The sequence below is a fragment of the Dryobates pubescens genome, chromosome 15 (assembly GCF_014839835.1).
Source record: "Dryobates pubescens isolate bDryPub1 chromosome 15, bDryPub1.pri, whole genome shotgun sequence".
NCBI lineage: Eukaryota > Metazoa > Chordata > Aves > Piciformes > Picidae > Dryobates > Dryobates pubescens.
Window position 1 is genome coordinate 24,655,615 of NC_071626.1, and position 17,461 is coordinate 24,673,075.

At 48.5% G+C, this 17,461-nt stretch overlaps 1 protein-coding gene across 1 annotated transcript in view; it reads right to left on the bottom strand.

The window, feature by feature from the left end:
• Window positions 1–17,461, bottom strand: part of LOC104304692 (chromatin remodeling regulator CECR2) — a 133,068-nt gene that overhangs the window by 43,346 nt on the left and 72,261 nt on the right. Inside the window, exon 2 of the mRNA XM_054167951.1 lies at window positions 16,985–17,079. Coding sequence (XP_054023926.1) covers window positions 16,985–17,079 — 95 coding nt within the window. The remainder of the gene's footprint in view (window positions 1–16,984; window positions 17,080–17,461) is intronic.

Below are 17,461 nucleotides of genomic sequence, written 5' to 3' on the forward strand. Positions count from 1 at the left end.
ACAGATAGCACGCTGTCCTGCACTGGCCTCTCCTGAAAAGGCTCTTCCCTTGGGCTGGCAAATGCCAGGGACAGGCAGGAGTGCTGAGATAAGTGTCTGTTTGATCTCCTCTCCTGCATTCACCCTGGATTTTTCTCCCTGCTGCCAAGGCAGCTAATCAGTGCTCTGTGACCCCTGTTAATTGGGCTGCGTGAGAGAGGAAGACAGCGGCGGCAGGAGAAATCACACATACCTGTTACTTTGAACTGTCCTGTCATCCTCATCTTCCTGCCTTGCAGGAGCTCCAAGCACCCCCCTGCGAGCCAAGGCTGCTAGGTTTTTGTCACCGTCCCCAGGATCAGCAGGAGGGGCCAGGAGTGCTTCCTATGGTTGTGTCCTAGCTCTAACACCTCACGGTACAGGGGATGGAAAGCAGAGGCATGGGTTTTGCTCCTCCTTCCATGCAAGGTGTGGCAGTTTCAGGCCATGCCTTTAACATTTTTCACAGGTCTCGAACAGAAAATAGGAAAATGTAAACAAATCACTCTTGGGCATAAAAAGGACAATAATGATGGCCCTAAACTATTCCATTGGAGAGACAAGGGACTTAAGCTAGTCATGGAAGTAACTTCTCTCTTCTTGCTTCCTCAGGCTGGGAGATACTAACTTGCTTCTGCTTGACCTTGGCTGCGTTGTTAACCAGTTCTAACTTCTCTGCTCCTTCCTCTTGTCCCTTTTATATACAGAGGGGTAAGGGAGAGCAGGGAGGGAGAAGCTGTTCGTTTCCCTGGTCTTTATCCAGGGGGTTCTTGTGGTGTTCATTAATTGTAAGTCCCTGCAAACATTGTAACTCCTGGGTATTTTGTACAGATCCCTTGCATTCCATCGCAGACTGCGGTTCTGCTTGTAGATACAGCTTTCATTTGCTTCCAACTGAGCTGCTCTGGGGGGAAACTTTCAACCCACCACATAAGGAACTCACAGAATCACAGAATTCCAGGGGCTGGAAGGGACCTTGAAAGATCATCTAGTTCAACCCCCCTGCCAGAGCAGGATCACCTACACCAGATTACACTTGGAACACATCCAAGTGAAATGAAAGTGACTTTTGCTGAAGGGAACAAACTGAAGGCCCTGATGGCCCTGCTTCCACCTACACCCACCTGCTCCTCACTGCCCTCATCCACCTCCCTATTGCTCCCCCTCTCTCTTCCCCCTTCTCCCTCCCCCCCCCCCCCCCAATACCAGGCAGGAGCAAGCAGATGCCCAGTATCCATTTCCCCATCTCGAGGGACCAGCAGCCTATTTGTCCAAATAAGCCAGAGAAAGAAAGTGACTGGTGTGAAGATGTGAAGCATGGGAGGAAAGAGGGGTTAGGTTTGCCAAGCCTGGAGGATTATGCAGTGCTTGGAGGATGAGGAAATCACATATGGTTAACTAGATGCACACTGGGTGCGGGGGCGCATTCAAAATTGAGGTGGAAGCAAGGGCTGCTGGTGTGGTTTTGTTCTTGGATCCAGGAAAGCAAGAAATAGGTATCTGAGCAGCAATAAACCCAGAGCAGCCTGAAACATCCCAAACATGGGCTGGAGGTGGGGGGTACAGAAGGAAGAGAAAGTCCTGGGGGACAAAGGGGATCAGCAGGAGGATGCAAACACTGCCCAGGTTCAGGGAATATTAATGGGATTCAAATATATGTTGCCACCTCAACCCTTCCTTCAAACTCAGTGAGTCTCTGCACAGCATCTGTGAAGATCTGTGGGGTTTGGGGTAGGGGTATGGGCAGAGAAACAGAAGTCTCCTCCCCACTCTACTGATGCTGCCATTTGCATGACAAATCAATGGCTTGGATAAGTGGATTAAACAGGGGTGGAAAATAATTCTGCTGCAAGACCCTGGTGGTGAACAAACAGCACTGCCCTGGAGATCTGTCAAAACATGAACTGAGGTAGCAATAGATGAACAGAAATCATTATTTACCTTGAATGAATGCAAAGAGATCATTTGAGAGGTTTTTAAGTGGTCTTTCCCCTTAATTGTAATGCTATAAATATGATTAATTAAGTGTGCTGATGCTATTTTACATGGGCAACGTTGAGGTTGACTCAGGATGTCCAGTTCTGGAGCCCCTACTACAAGAAGGATCTGCAGGTGCTGGAACACGTCCATGAGGATGGTCAGAGGGCTGGAGCTGCTCTCCTGTGAGGACAGACTGAGAGAGTTTGGGCTGTTCAGTCTGGAGAAGATAAAGCTCTGAGGAGACCTCCTTGTGGCCTTCCAGTATCCGAAGGGGGCTACAAGAAAGCTGGGGAGGGACTTTTGAGGGTGTCAGGGAGTGATAGGACTGGGGGGGGATGGAACAAAACCAGAAATGGGTAGATTCAGATTGGATGTTAAGAGGTTCTTCCCCATGAGGGTGGTGAGAGACTGGCACAGGTTGCCCAGGGAGGTGGTGGAAGCCTCATCATCCCTGGAGGTGTTTGCAGCCAGGCTGGATGTGGCTGTGAGCAACCTGCTGTAGTGTGAGGTGTCCCTGCCCATGGCAGGGGTTTGGAACTGGCTGATCCTTGAGGTCCCTTCCAACCCTGACAGTTCTATCATTCTATGTTCACACCAAAGATGTGTTTAAACACACCTGCCCAGCTTTGCCAATGCTTCCAGCCCCACAGATACTCTATACTTCACTGTTTGTTCAATTTTACCTTGAAGACACCCTGCTGAAACCATTAAAGGGCACAACAACGAATCAGTCATTGATACACAGCCCATGGAAGCAGCAAGGGGAGGTTTAAACACCAAGAGCAAACCTGCTCTGTCATCAGCCACTACTGTGCATTTTCCTTCCTCCCATCATGTTGACACATGCAGCACAGCTCCAGCATGGAGGAAAGCAGAGGATATTGCAGCCACTTTTCCTCTTCTTGCCTAAAACCAGAGACCTCAGCTCCTACTATGCATCTGGAAATATTGAGGAACCTCCAGAAAACTCCTGGTAAGACAAGTCTGTCAGATATCCTGTCTGTCTGAATTGGAAGAAGACTTGAATGTCCAATAATCCAAGGGATAAGTGGTTGCTGCTCCTTTACTGGGGTTTACACTGTCCATCAGCCACAGGGACTGGGAGCTACTAGAGAAGAGTCCAGCACAGAGCCACAAAGATGATGAAGGCAGTGGAACATCTTCCTCATGAGGAGAGCCTGAGGGAGCTGAGGGCTCTGTAGCTTGGAGAGGAGGAGCCTGAGGGTGACCTCATTCATGATGATAAAGATGTGCAGGGTGAGTGCCCAGAGGCTGGAGCCAGGCTCTGCTGGGGGATGCCCAATGCCAGCACAAGAGGCAGTGGTGGAAGCTGAGGCAGAGGAAGTGCCATGGAAAGAGGAGGAGGAATTTTTTTTCCCTGTGAGGGTGACAGAGCCCTGGAACAGGCTGCCCAGGGGGGTTGTGGAGTCTCCCTCTCTGGAGATATTCAAGACCTGCCTGGATGTATTCCTGTGTGATCTGCTCTAGGTGATCCTGCTGTGGCAGTGGGGTTGGACTGGATGAGCTTTTGAGGTCCCTACCAGCCCCTGACATTCTGTGATTCTGTGAAAACAAGATGCATGTCCCCAGCAGTTTCAGCTGCTCTTTTCCTGCTGTGAAAAATCAATCTGTTGAACAGAGGGAGCCCAAGGAAGAGTCAATATCAGTTACCAAAGCTTTACTCAGAGATGGTGCTAGAACAGGTTGGTTCCTATCACACCTGAAGAAATTTTGGTGTCAAGCTAACACATGATGCTGTGAGAGGATGCAGGGGAGAAGTCTAACTGTATGTCAAATCTTGCCATGTGATGGCATTGATCTTGGCTGGGGAAGGGTCAGGGAAAATAGCTTTCATCAAGCAGTGCTAGTGAAGAGGGTCAGAGAGCTGAGGAGAGGCAGAGCCCAACACTTCCCTATACAATGAGATCTATCACTGCAGCTAGATGGGAACATGTTTGGTTGGGGTTTTTTTCTCTGACAGTGTGCTTAGTGGCAAGAATCTCCCAAGACCCTTAAGTGCAGAGTTTTCTGTCAGGCTCAAGATCAGAAACTAAGTGACTGATGCCACTGGCAAAGGCAGAATGGCAAAAGAGGGTTAGGGTCCTGAGTCTCAGAGCCATCACTGGGTAGTGTACCGAAGGCACTGGAGTATACATTGGTGCTAACAGAAAGGCAGATCATGGTGATGAGATGCCAGGGCAATCAGTACTGAAATTGGTGCCTCTGGTACACAAGAGAGAGGTGCAGAGGAGGAGAGCCAGATGAAGGAAGACACTACTGACCTGCAGGGCACAGCTGGTCAGTATCACAGATCACAGGGGTTGGACTGGATGATCTTTTGAGGTCCCTCCCAACCCCTAACATTCTGTGATTCTGTGAATGTTAGGGGTTAGAAGGGAACTCCAGAGATCATCCAGTCCAAACCCCCTGCCAGAGCAAGATCATCCATGGCAGGCTGCACAGGAACACAGCCAGGAAGGTTTTGAAAGACTCCAGAGAACACAGCCTGTCTGGGCAGCCTGATCCAGGCTCCATGCACCCTCAAAGTAAAGAAGTTTCTACTCACGTTGAGCTGGAATCTCCTGTGTTGGAGCCTGTCCCACTGCTCCTTGTCCTGCCACTGGGCACCACTGAAAAGAGCCTGGCACCTTCATCTTGACCCCTGCCCCGCAGATATTGACAGACATTGATCAGATCCCCTCCCAGCCTTCCCTTCTTGAGACTATCCAGCCCCAGGGCTCTCAGTCTTTCTCCACAGGAGAGATGTTAAAGTTCCACAGCCAGCCTCACAGCTCTCTGCTGGACTCTCTCCAGCAGAAGATGAAGCCACAGTGATGCCAGACTGGAGATTTCACAGGCACATCAGCAGGCAGCAGTCTTGCTGACACTGACAGATTTAATGGTGCAGGTTTTGGATGCAATGGCAAAGCAAAGAACCTGGGGTGTCCTCAGACTACGTTCTCAGACCACATGCTCACAAGGCAAAAATCCAAGACACAGCAGTTCCCAGAGATACTTTAAGGAGTAATTCCTGGACCTGGAAATAAAACTGACACTGCCATTACTGAGCACAACTTAACAAAGGGAGGTACCTTTTTACCCCCGACGGAAAGAAGGGCAGATTTTTGTCGCTTTTGTAAGGGAAGTCAGACAAAGGCAGAAAGGTCCTTGGGTGGGGTGAAATGATCATCCTGAAAAGCCCTCATCAGCAGGTGAGAGTTGCTCCTCCAGTCCTGGCATGAATGGATGTTTCCCAGCACCCCTCAGGAATTCAGAGTGCTGCATTTTTCACAGCCCAGTTTTTCCCCAAGGCTTATCAGACACTGAGGATGGGAATCACTCATAGCCATAACGATCCCACAGCCAGGACAGCCCCGGGTTGAAGCCCTAGAGGCTTCTGCATTGCTTCTGTGGACTTTTGGCTCCGGAATAACAAAAGACAATCTCTTGAAGGATCAAAAAGGTAAACAAAGAACCACTTTTAAAGTATTTATTAACTATTTACAGGTTGTTAGGTACAATGAAAAGGAAGAGAGAAGGATTTGGGTGCTCAAGAGGGAAACAAGAACCTTTGGGAAAGCCAACTCCTTCAGTGAGCCATGGAGGACTTTGGTAACTCTGGTGCCTGGTAACACAGAATCATAAAATTGTTAGGGTTGGAAGTGACCTCAAGGCTTAGCCAGTTCCAACCCCCCTGCCACAGGCAGGGACACCTCACACTACAGCAGGTTGCTCACAGCCACATCCAGCCTGGCTGCAAACGCCTCCAGGGATGAGGCTTCCACCACCTCCCTGGGCAACCTGTGCCAGGCTCTCACCACCCTCATGGGGAAGAACTTCTTCCTAACATCCAATCTGAATCTACCCACTTCTAGTTTGGATCCATTCCCCCAATCCATCACTACCTGACATCTTAAAAAGTTCCTCCCCAGCTTTCTTGTAGCCCCCTGCAGATACTGGAAGGCCACAAGAAGGTCTCCTCAGAGCCTTCTCTTCTCCAGACTGCACAACCCCAACTCTCTCAGTCTGTGTCCATAGCAGAGCAGCTCCAGCCCTCTGCTCATCCTCATGGCTCTTCTCTGGACACCTTCCAGCACCTCCAGATCCTTCTTGTAACAGAGGCTCCAGAACTGGACACTGGGCTCCAGGTGGGGTCTCACCAAAGTGGAGTAGAGGGGGAGAATCACCTCCCTCGACCTGCTGGCTAGGCTAGCAGCAAACAAGAATGGGACTCACTGTGCCTTACATTCAGCCTGGAAGAGGACCATTACTTACTATTCATTCCTGGATCCTCGAAGAACAAGTGAAGCCAGCTTAATGCTGCGTTGTTCATTCCTAGTGCCCATCAACAGAAAGCAGGCTCCCAATCCATAGCCACAGGGAAACACAACAGCAGTGCTGAGCCAAAAGCTCTGCCAATTGTTTAGGGGCTACAGAGAGAAGACCTAAGGGTATTACAGTGATGCTGAACACTGTGGGGAAGAAGCTAGTTATTGTCTGGATGAGGATGGGGAAATAGGACACATCCATGTATCATGGCACAAATCCATATGAAACAAGCATTATATGGCTTGCTGCTCAGGGGAAAAAAAGATGTATATATACTTACTGTGGGAGAAAAGTCCTCTTCTGAGGCAAAAATACCTAGCGTGGGGTTGCCTTGCAGCAAATAAACTTAGCCAATTCATCCCTTACAGCAAGCTCCACCTGTTACAAGTTTCTGGGGACAATGGATAAACCCAAACTGCCACAAAGAAATGGCTGCTAAAGAAGTCCCTTTTGGGATTCATTTCACCAGCAGGTCTTCCCTTTTCTTTTCCCTAGAGTTTAAGCCACTACGCCAGGAGAGCCAGAAAGAAATGGAAGGCTAACTGAGAGAAAAATTAAAGGTACAGGCAGCTTAGAACAGAGACTGGCACCAAATTAGTGTAGTGGCTTTGCCAGTGGCTAGCAGCTCAGAATCACAGAATCACCAAGGTTGGAAGAGACCTCAAAAATCACCAAGTCCAACCTGTCACCACAGACCCCATGACTAAACCATGGCACCAAGTGCCATGTCCAGTCCCCTCTTGAACACCTCCAGGGGTGGTGACTCCACCACCTCCCTGGGCAGCACATTCCAATGGTTAACAACTCAGTGAAGAACTTTCTCCTCACCTTGAGCCAGCTGCCTCAGCTGTTCCTCAAGCTCACTGAGGCTAAACTGCTCCACAAAAAATAGTTGCAGAACTTCTCTAGTTTCAGAACATCTTAGACTAAAGAGCAGTTTCTGAACCTGGCTGAGGTGCTGGGAAGACAGCCTGCAAAGCCAGCTGTGCTGGACCAAAAATCCTGCACTGTGGTTTGGAGCAGCACTTCCTTTAAGGGCACATCTCCAAAGCAAAGGCAAAGGTTTCACATGGGGAGAACTTCCACATCCTGTCCCTTTCTCTCCATCACTTTGCCTTTTTTCCTGCTAGAGAAACGTTTCCACTTGCTTTCTGGGTTTCCTTCTTCATTGTTGACTTTTTCCTCTTCTCTAGTGTAACTGATTAGCAACATAGAATCATAGACCTGTCAGGGCTGGAAGGGACCTCAAAGATCAGCCAGTTCCAACCCCCCTGCCATGGCCAGGGACACCTCACAGCAGGTTGCTCACAGCCACATCCAGCCTGGCTGCAAACACCTCCAGGGATGAGGCTTCCACCACCTCCTTGGGCAACCTGTGCCAGGCTCTCACCACCCTCATGGGGAAGGACTTCTTCCTAACATCCAATCTGAATTTATCCATTTCTAGTTTGGATCCATTCCCCCCAGTCCTATCACTACTCAAGACCCTTAAAAGTCCCTCCCCAGCTTTCTTGTAGCCCCCTCCAGATACTGGAAGGCCACAAGGTCTCCTCAGAGCCTTCTCCTCTCCAGACTGAACAAACCCAGCTCTCTCAACCTGTTTTCACAGCAGAGCAGCTCCAGCCCTCTGCTCATCCTCGTGGCCTTTCTCTGGACACCTTCCAGCACCTCCAGATCCTTCCTGTAATAGAGGCTCCAGAACTGGACACAGTGCTCCAGGTGGGGTCTCCCCAGCGTGGAGCAGAGGGGGAGAATCCCCTCCCTGGCCCTGCTGGCTCTGCTTCTCTTGCTGCAGCCCAGGCTGTGCTTGGCTCTCTGGGCTGCAATCATCAATAGCTTTACAACACAGGGACCCATTTCAGGCTTCAGACTCTCTCCCTGGCATGATGACATCATTGCAGTCTCCAGGACCTGACTGAGTGTTCTCTATTCATCCTTTTAAGTTTAGCCACCTATTCCTCCCTGTGGATGTTTTGCATAACTCCTTCTCCCCAGCTACTCAATTTCCCTCTCATCCATCTGCCCTGACAACAACAGCACAGCCTTCATGCTCCCTTTCTCTTCCACCATTTTCATTTCCTATTCTCCACCACGCCTGTGGAACAATACTTCCAGAACGTGCTCCCAACTTTTTCTCTCCCCCCCCCCCCCTTTCAAATTCTGCTTTAAAGATTCATTTTATCCATCTGAGAATCAAAGACATTTACTCAGCTTTATTTATACTTGAACTCTATAATTATATTCCACTGTGTTTCTCATTAATCTCTGAACGACCGTGTTATTTTACTGCTGTAATCTCATCCTTCCTTTCCCAACACCTGCCAGAATGCCTCATTTTCACTTTTTACCCTTTAAAAGGCTCACCTTGCCTGGCATGGCTATTATGATAATAAATATTAATATTGAAGATGAGCAGTGTAGCCACTTCATCTTCCTTGCCTCCTCCTGGTATCTCCCGGGCTGATGATGCCGCCTCGATTCCAGCAGTCATCTACCAATCTCCATGATGTATGAAAGGCAGCACTTGTTAAAAGTCAGGCTGTAAACAATGCTGATCTTGTTGATATGCATTTGGCATTCATGGATACGACTCTTGAGTTAGTGAGGTGCTTTGTGGCTGGGCCATTTGAAACAGTTGTTAGCATCAAGGCCACTGGCGCAACTGCAAGAGTCAGCTGTTGAAAGTCTTTCTGCAAGGTGGTGGTCTCCAGGTCTGCTGGCACTGCCTTGGGCTGGCTGCCCTAGATGATGTTGCATGGACTGAACTCTTGGATTCATTCAGATTGTCTTAGTGCCCTGGCTTAGCTACTCCCACAGCCTGGGTCACCATGAGACTCGAAACTTGCTGCTGCTTCGCCAGACATCCCAGCTGACCTTCCACTTTATCCCCTTGATCAGACCAATGTTCAGTGGTTCTTAAAGGACACAGAATGAGTCACAGAATCACAGAATGTTTTGGCTGGAAGGGACCTTTAAAGGTCACTTAGTCCAACCCCTCTGCAGTGAGGAGGGACATCTTTAACTGAATTGAGTTGCTCAGAGCCCCATCCAATCTGACCTTGAATATTTCCGGGGATGAGGCAGGCGTCTACCACCTCTCTGGGCAACCTGTTTCATCACCCTCATTGTAAAAAAGATGTCTTCTTTATATCTACTCAATATAACCCCATTTGTAACTGAAAACCAGTACCCCATGTCCTGTCACCGCAGGCCCTGCCAAATAGACTCTCCCTGCCTTTCTTACAGGCCCCCTTGAAGACGAGAAGAGAAGAGAAGAGAAGAGAAGAGAAGAGAAGAGAAGAGAAGAGAAGAGAAGAGAAGAGAAGAGAAGAGAAGAGAAGAGAAGAGAAGAGAAGAGAAGAGAAGAGAAGAGAAGAGAAGAGAAGAGAAGAGAAGAGAAGAATTAACCAGGTTGGAAGAGATCTTTGAGAGTCCAACCTATCACCCAACACCATCTAATCAACTAAACCATGGCACCAAGTGCCTCATCCAGGCTCTTCTTAAACACCTCCAGGGATGGTGACTCCACCACCTCCCTGGGCAGCGCAATCCAATGGGCAATCTCTCTTCCTAGGAAGAACTTCTTCCTAACATCCAGTCTAAACCTCCCCTGGCACAGCTTGAGACTGTGTCCTCTTGTTCTGGTGCTGGCTGCCTGGGAGCAGAGACCAACCCCCACCTGGCTACACCTCCCTTCAGGGAGTTGTAGAGAACAAGAAGGTCTCCCCTGAGCCTCCTCTTCTCCAGACTAAGCACCCCCAGCTCCCTCAGCCTCTCCTCATAGCTCCCACAGTCACATGCAGAAGGGCAATTTCAAGTGCTTAAGTATTTTACTGAGCTCACTTTCACCAAAATATGAGACCTGGGGTAACCCTTGAAGTAGCCTATAAAAAACCACAGTCCACACAGAATAAAATACAAGGGTGGGCAACAGTGACAAAGCAAGGAGGAGGAAGAAAAATACTCAAGAGCTATTAAACACAGGCCTTCAGAAATGGGCATTCTGATGTCAGATTCTCTCTTATCTCCTCCTGACAAAAGCTCAAATAAGTGATTACAGAACAAGCATTGGAAAATAAGCAGAATAGAGGCAGTATTCTTGGCTGGCAATTAATTCACCAAGTAGGGAACATAGCTCTTCAGATACCATACTGGGACTATTTCTTGGTGGCATCACAAAGGATATGAAAGAAATACTTCAAGACAATTGCAGGGGAGGGAAGAGGAGTTAAGGAATATCCTGTCATCCATATTAGAACAAAGCAGGGGCAAACAAGCCAAAGGCTTGTTTACAGATCCCTGGAAAGCTTAAAGTGGTTGCAAAACAGATGATCCACTTGGGAAGAAACCCTCAAAAAATTCCAGTGCATTAAGGGGAAGAAATAATGACAAAAGAAAAATAATTGAGGTTCCTGAGGAAGACTTCTGGTGCCACAGAAGTCAATTACACAGTTTTTCAGGCTCAGTGATGGAGCAGCCTCCTGGGGTAGGAAGAGAAAAATAATAATAATGAAAAGAATATCATGGGGCATAGGTAGGCAAGAGCAGAGATGTTGCTTTTGTTCCTCTGCACAGAATCACAGAACTGTTAGGGTTAGAAGGCACCTCAAGGCTCAGCCAGTTCCAACCCCCCTGCCATGGCCAGGGACACCTCACACTACAGCAGGTTGCTCACAGCCACATCCAGCCTGGCCTTAAGAACCTCCAGGAATGAGGCTTCCACCACCTCCCTGGGCAACCTGTGCCAGGCTCTCACCACCCTCGTAGTAAAGAACTTCTTCCTAATGTCTTAACTAAATCTCCCCTCCCCTAGCTTGGATCCTTTCCCCTGAGTCCTATCACTACCTGATACCCTAAAAAGTCTCTCCCCAACTTTCTTGTAGCCCCCTTCAGACATTGGAAGGCCACAAAAAGGTCTCCTTAGAGCCTTCCCTCCAGTCTGAACACCCCCAACTCTCTCAGTCTGTCCTCATAGGAGAGGAGCTCCAGCCTTCTGATCATCCTCATGGCCCTTCTCCGGGCACGTTCAGGTTGAGTCATGCAACAGCCACTGAAAGGAGTTTTTAGGGTGGATGGGGTGAGGCTGTGAAACCATTCCTCAAAATGGATTATTTTTAGCCCATGGTGGGAAAAAAAAGAAGAAAGGAAAAACCCTCAACAAAACAGCAAACCCAAACCACAAAACAATCAGAAAGAGCAATTGAAATGCTTTTCAGGAGCCAACAGCATCCTCCAAACCAAACAGGACAAAGCCATCAACATTCTTTTTTACACCATCACACTAGAAAAAGAGCCCCAAAACTGCGGCAGTAGGAGAGGAGTGGGAGGGTGGTGGTGGGGAAAGGCTTCACCCAAAGAAACTCTGAGCAGCAGGAGCTTTTCTGGGCTATTTCAGTGGCGTGTACACATCCATGTCACACCAACCACTTCATCACTTCTTACTTAAAAACAGCTGCAGAAGGCTCCCGCTGCGGCTGCTGCCGTTCGCTGGAGCTCGGATCTTCCTGTCTTGATACAAGTCATCAAGTCGCATTTCCTGCTCAAATTAAAGTGCCAGCCCCTAGGGACTAGGCAGTTGCCCAATTTATATCAGAGGGAATCTGAAGCAAGCACCAGTAGGTATTTTTGTTGTTGTTGTTTGATTTGATTTTAATTTCTTCCTTTTTAGAAACCTCAAGTTCTACCCCGAGTCGGGGCTCCCTCCCCCCCTCCCCACCACTTTGCAGGTATTTGCACTTTGAAACAATTTAAAGTGCAAAACTCAAAGGCAGACATTTCAAGGCCTGTTCACAAGAGCTAGAGGCAGGAAAAATCATAGAATCATAGAGTCAATAAGGTTGGAAAAGACCTCAGAGATCATCAAGTCCAACCTAGCACCCAACACCTCCTGACAACTAAACCATGGCTCCAAGGGCCACATCCAATCCTTTTTTGAACCCCTCCAGGGATGGGGACTCCACCACCTCCCTGGGCAGCACATCCCAAGGGCCAATCTCTCTTGCTGGGAAGAACTTTCTCCTCACCTCCAGCCTAAACTCGCTCGGTGAAGAATTTTTTCCTCACTTCGAGTCTAAACCTCCCCTGGCACAGCTTGAGACTGTGTCCTCCTGTTGTGGTGCTGGGTGCCTGGGAGAAGAGACCAACCCCCACCTGGCTACAACCTCCCTTCAGGGAGTTGCAGAGAGCAATGAGGTCTCCCCTGAGCCTCCTCTTCTCCAGGCTAAGCAGCCCCAGCTCCCTCAGCCTCTCCTTACAGGGCTGTGCTCAAGGCCTCTCCCCAGCCTTGTTGCCCTTCTCTGGACACGTTCAAGGGCAACGAGGCACTGGGTAAACTTAGTGGCAGCAAACCAAGTGGTGCCTAAGCCATAAAACTGAGCTGGAAGATCAACCCAAAAGCTTCAAGGATATTAGGTGATGCTGCTCTTGCTGGGATGTTGAACTGGATGATCTTTGGAGGTCCCTTCCAGCCCTTAATGTTCTGTGATTCTGTGCTTAGTTACTGCATTGTGAGTAGTTAGATGGTAAGGATTGTATATGAATACTATGAAGGGTGTTTATAAGGTAACAAATACTGCAGGTTGTGGCACAAAACTCATTCAAATCAGAGCAAAAAGGGGAAAGCAGCAGGGAAACTGTCCTAACTAAGTGCTCCAAGCCCCCAGTGACAGGAGAGGATGGCCATGGGGTCACTGTTAAAGATGCTAGAAGATAAAACCACAGAATCACCATCTTCTTTTAATCTGTATTTCTACAGTGCTTAACATGGCAAGAACCAGGGCAGGGAAGTGTTGTTCCTCACAGCTCTGCTAGGTTATAGCAAACAAAAGTTTGGAGGAGATTGTGTGGCATCCCTTAAAACACAGGTATCCATACCTTAAAGAGAGTCTTGAGTTACCAGACATTCAACACTACTTAACCATCAAGTAGGGTTAAAAGCAGTCTCTCTCATATGGCTTTTCACAGAAGCCTGTCATAAAGAGCATAAAACCCAAGGCAAAGTTGCTCTCCTTCCAAAGCAAGAATCACAGACCCCAACAGTTCATCTCTCTTTCCTTTTTTTCTTCAAAGAATAAAAAGCAAAATCAAACTAGAGTACATTAAATGGTGCATTGGAAGGGCTCTCAGCTAGGTTCCACTTCCAAAATCACTTGAGAGCACATTATAATTAGCAAAGGTATGTGACAGTTTTATATGCCTCTATGCTGCATGATTAAAGCCAGGCAGCCCCAGCTCTGCCCCAAGTTCTGCATGCCGTCAAAACAGATGTGACAAGAGCTGCAAGCTGCTTCCAGACAGGCTGTGAGAAAGCATAGGCAGATAATATTTTGCCCATCAAAGAGGTAAGACACAATACAAAACTGATTTAACCTCCAAAATAGCCCTTGGAGAGGTAGATGTTTCCTATCAGGTTAGAGGGAGCATCCTGCACTTGAGCTGCAGTGCTCCAGCCCACGAGCTCGGATGAGAACAAGCTTCTAACTGCTCCTCTGAGCTGCAGCGTGGAGTTTACAGCCTAAAGATCAACAGCTCACAGCCTCAGCACAAGGATGTGGAGCACAAATGACAGAAGAAAACACTGCTGCAGGGCCACTGTGATGATCTGTGAAACTGCTGGTTTTTCCCTCACAAGACAGATCCCTACTAGCTGCTCACAGCTACGGAGTGAAAACCCCAATCCATGCTCCTAACAAATTCTTCCCTCTTACATTTGCACATCTTTGTCAAAAAACCATCAGTCAGCAGCTCTGCTCCTTACCACTAACAGGGGTCAAGCCAGGTATCGTGGGGAAGCTGTGGGTTAGAGGGAACAAATGGTGCTGTAAATAAACGTGTAAGGAACAAGGAGAATTTTAGGTTTTAAAACCACAGCAATTTTGGATAAATAATAGCTGGTCTGTAAGTGTGAAACAAATGGTGAGGCAAGTTTGTTTCTCAGAAGTGCACCCAAGCCACCCCTTTAATTCTCATTTATCCACAGATTTCCATATTGAGACTACCTCTTAATGCCTCTTCCTTTGTGACATGCCTCTGCATCCGATGCCTTTCCCTCTGCTTAAAGCTATCCTCCCCCACTGCTTTCTCTGCAGCACTTCAGGGCCCACCTCTATAAGTGGTTCCAGGCAGTTTCCCCCCCCTGCCGCCCTGAGATGTTCCTTCAGCCATTTCCACTGTGCTGCTCCTGTTGTCCTTTTCCCCCTATCTCCTTAGTCCCATGCCTACAGGAGGTGCTGTAGGAAGGGTGCAGCTGGTTTCTCCTTCAGGCATCTCTCGCTTTCCCCAGCACAACCATTCAGGTGAGGTGTAGGTTCTCACAATTTCACTACATGACTTTGTCATCCTTCCATTTCCTATGGCACCTCTTGTACATGGACAGACACACAGCAACAGCTGCGCAGGTAACTATCTGTGCCACGTGTGCTCCCTGACTGAGTTGTACAAAACCATGTTTGGGTTAGTCATAGAACTGTCAGGGTTGGCAGGGACCTCAAGGATCAGCCAGTTCCAACCCCCCTGCATGGCCAGGGACACCTTTACACTACAGCAGGTTGCTCAGAGCCACATCCAGCCTGGTCTTCAAAACCTCCAGGGATGAGGCTTCCACCACCTCCCTGGGCAACCTGTGCCAGTCTCTCACCACCCTCATGGGGAAGAACCTCTTAACATCCAATCTGAATCTACCCATTTCTGGTTTTGTTCCATTCTCCCCAGTCCTGTCACTCCCTGACACCCTCAAAAGTCCCTCTCCAGCTTTCTTGTAGCCCCCTGCAGATACTGGAAGGCCACAAGAAGGTCTTGCTGGAGCCTTCTCTTCTCCAGACTGCACAACCCCAGCTCTCTCAGTCTGTTTCCATAGCAGAGCAGCTCCAGCCCTCTGCTCATCCTCCTGGCCCTTCTCTGGACCACGGGAATGATCAGAGGGATGGAGCACCTCTCCTGTGAGGTTACCGGCTCCTTCTGTGATGATCTGATCTCCTGGCATCTCGGAGTTACCCAAAGCTGTGATGACAAAGGCACAAGTTGGGACCTACGTGCAATACTGAATAACTACATGCAGTTGAGCTGCCAGGTGCATCCTGTATTGGTCCATGAGTGTGTCCTCAAGTGGGTACACGTGTAACCTTTCCCTGACAGACAGACAACGTGCCAATGCCCAGCGACTCACCCATGATTCATTCCCGAGTTTTGTTAGTTAAAATTGGGCAGTGCAATTGTTAAGTGAACACTCTTAGGCTTAGAGCCCCACTTAGGAGAACCTCACAAGGTGGAATGGATGAAAGTTTTCAATGACAAACCTTCTTCCACTGCTCTGTGGCTGTTTTGATGAAGGAGGTTGACAAGACTTGCAGTCCCTTTACAGTGGAGCTTCACATCGGTTTCATTCAGAGACAGTAAATGCAGCGCAGCTGCCTGGTTCAGGTCCTGATACCCACTTATGTTGAATGCCAACTTAATTGGCACACACACACAAACACACACACATATATATATAAAAATATAAAAAATGACATAACTGTTGCTGCACACAAGAAGTTAATTAGTAATTGAGCTTTCAGTGCAGACACCTGTGGTTACATCCATGCACCAGCCCAAGTCTCTGCACCACAGGGGAATCTTGGAGAGCAGGATTGCTTAACACCTCTTCTAAGCAACTGCAAGTGTTGCCAAGCTGTCCTCATCTCCACAATTACACTTTGCAATTAACATGATTCACAGATGAACAAGTGAACTACACTGCACGGAGCCTTCGCTCTCCCTGGGAGCACATGGCGCTGGGTGAGCGGCCATCCTTTAAACAATGATATTCCACACATTCATAGTATCACTCAGGGTGGGAAGGGACCACAAGGAGCAGCTAGTTCCAACCCTCCTGCCATGGGCAGGGACACCCCACACTAGATCAGGCTGCCCAGAGCCTCATCCAGCCTGGCCTTAAACACCTCCAGGGACAGGGCCTCAACCACCTCCCTGGACAACCCATTCCAGGGCTTCACCACTCTCATGGGGAAGAACTTCCTCCTCACCTCCAGCCTGAATCTCCCCACCTCCTCCTTGTTCTCCTCCATTTGGGATGCCACCTTAGGGGACACCAACCAAGAGCCTCTGGATGTCAAACCACCAAGAAAATGTGTCCAATCATTTTCTCAGTGCCCTGCAACTGAAGTCTGCTTCCAACACTCCTTTTATTCCTAACAAAATGCTTACAGTTGTCTCTCTGTAAAGCAAGGAGGTCTTCTAAGCAAAGTGAAGTGGCCGCAGAGCAGCAAGCTTTATCCTACACAATACATATGAAACGTTGAAAACATATGTGATGATCTAAAGACTTAGTGTGATATCACTAATTTGACCAAAGAGGGTGCAAAGCCTAACAACAGATGTGAATGTTCACTGCATGCTGTAGTGCTACAGCAAAGTGTCAAACACATTTGCATGGGATCTGAACAAAGAGGGTCGCTGGTAAGTAATAAAAGCCCCCAAACCCTTACGACTCAACCCAAGAAGAGCTGGAATTCCCTTCCACTTGGTGAAGCATCTGGCCTGATTGCTGGTGGCTGCTGATAACTGCCATGTCATCACTCTAAAGCCGTGAAACATCCTTGCAACGGTGTTAATTAGCTCCCCTTGCAAAGTGCTTAAGCTGTAGAGCAAGGTTACTCACGTGATGTCTCTGCGCTGGTAGCAACCTTGAAGCAGGCAGGCGATCAGGTCACTGATAAACTCCACATCATCCCCGTGAAGAGCAGCTTCCAGTTCCTAATGAGCAGAAAGGAGAGAAGAAAGAGAGAAAAGAAAAAAATCCAACCATCAAACTAATTCCTGAACATATACTGCTGGCTGATCAGAACCCCCCCCCCCCTCCAAAAAGACCCCAGGCAGCCTCAAGAAGTATCTGCACAGCAGCCATGAGGTAAAGCCAACCTTCCCCATCAGTACAAATCGTGCTGCTGCTACCTCTTCAGTGCAAGAAGTTTATGGGAAGACCTTGAAAGGCTTTTAGTGAATGTCACTCTCCAGCCAGAAGACTAATGCTTTTGTCAGCAAACAGGAAAAATAGGGTTCAGAGAGGGTGAGATGCTACAGCCTCATAGGAAAGCCAGGATTTCACCCATGTTCAGCTGATGGGCAGGAATCGAGA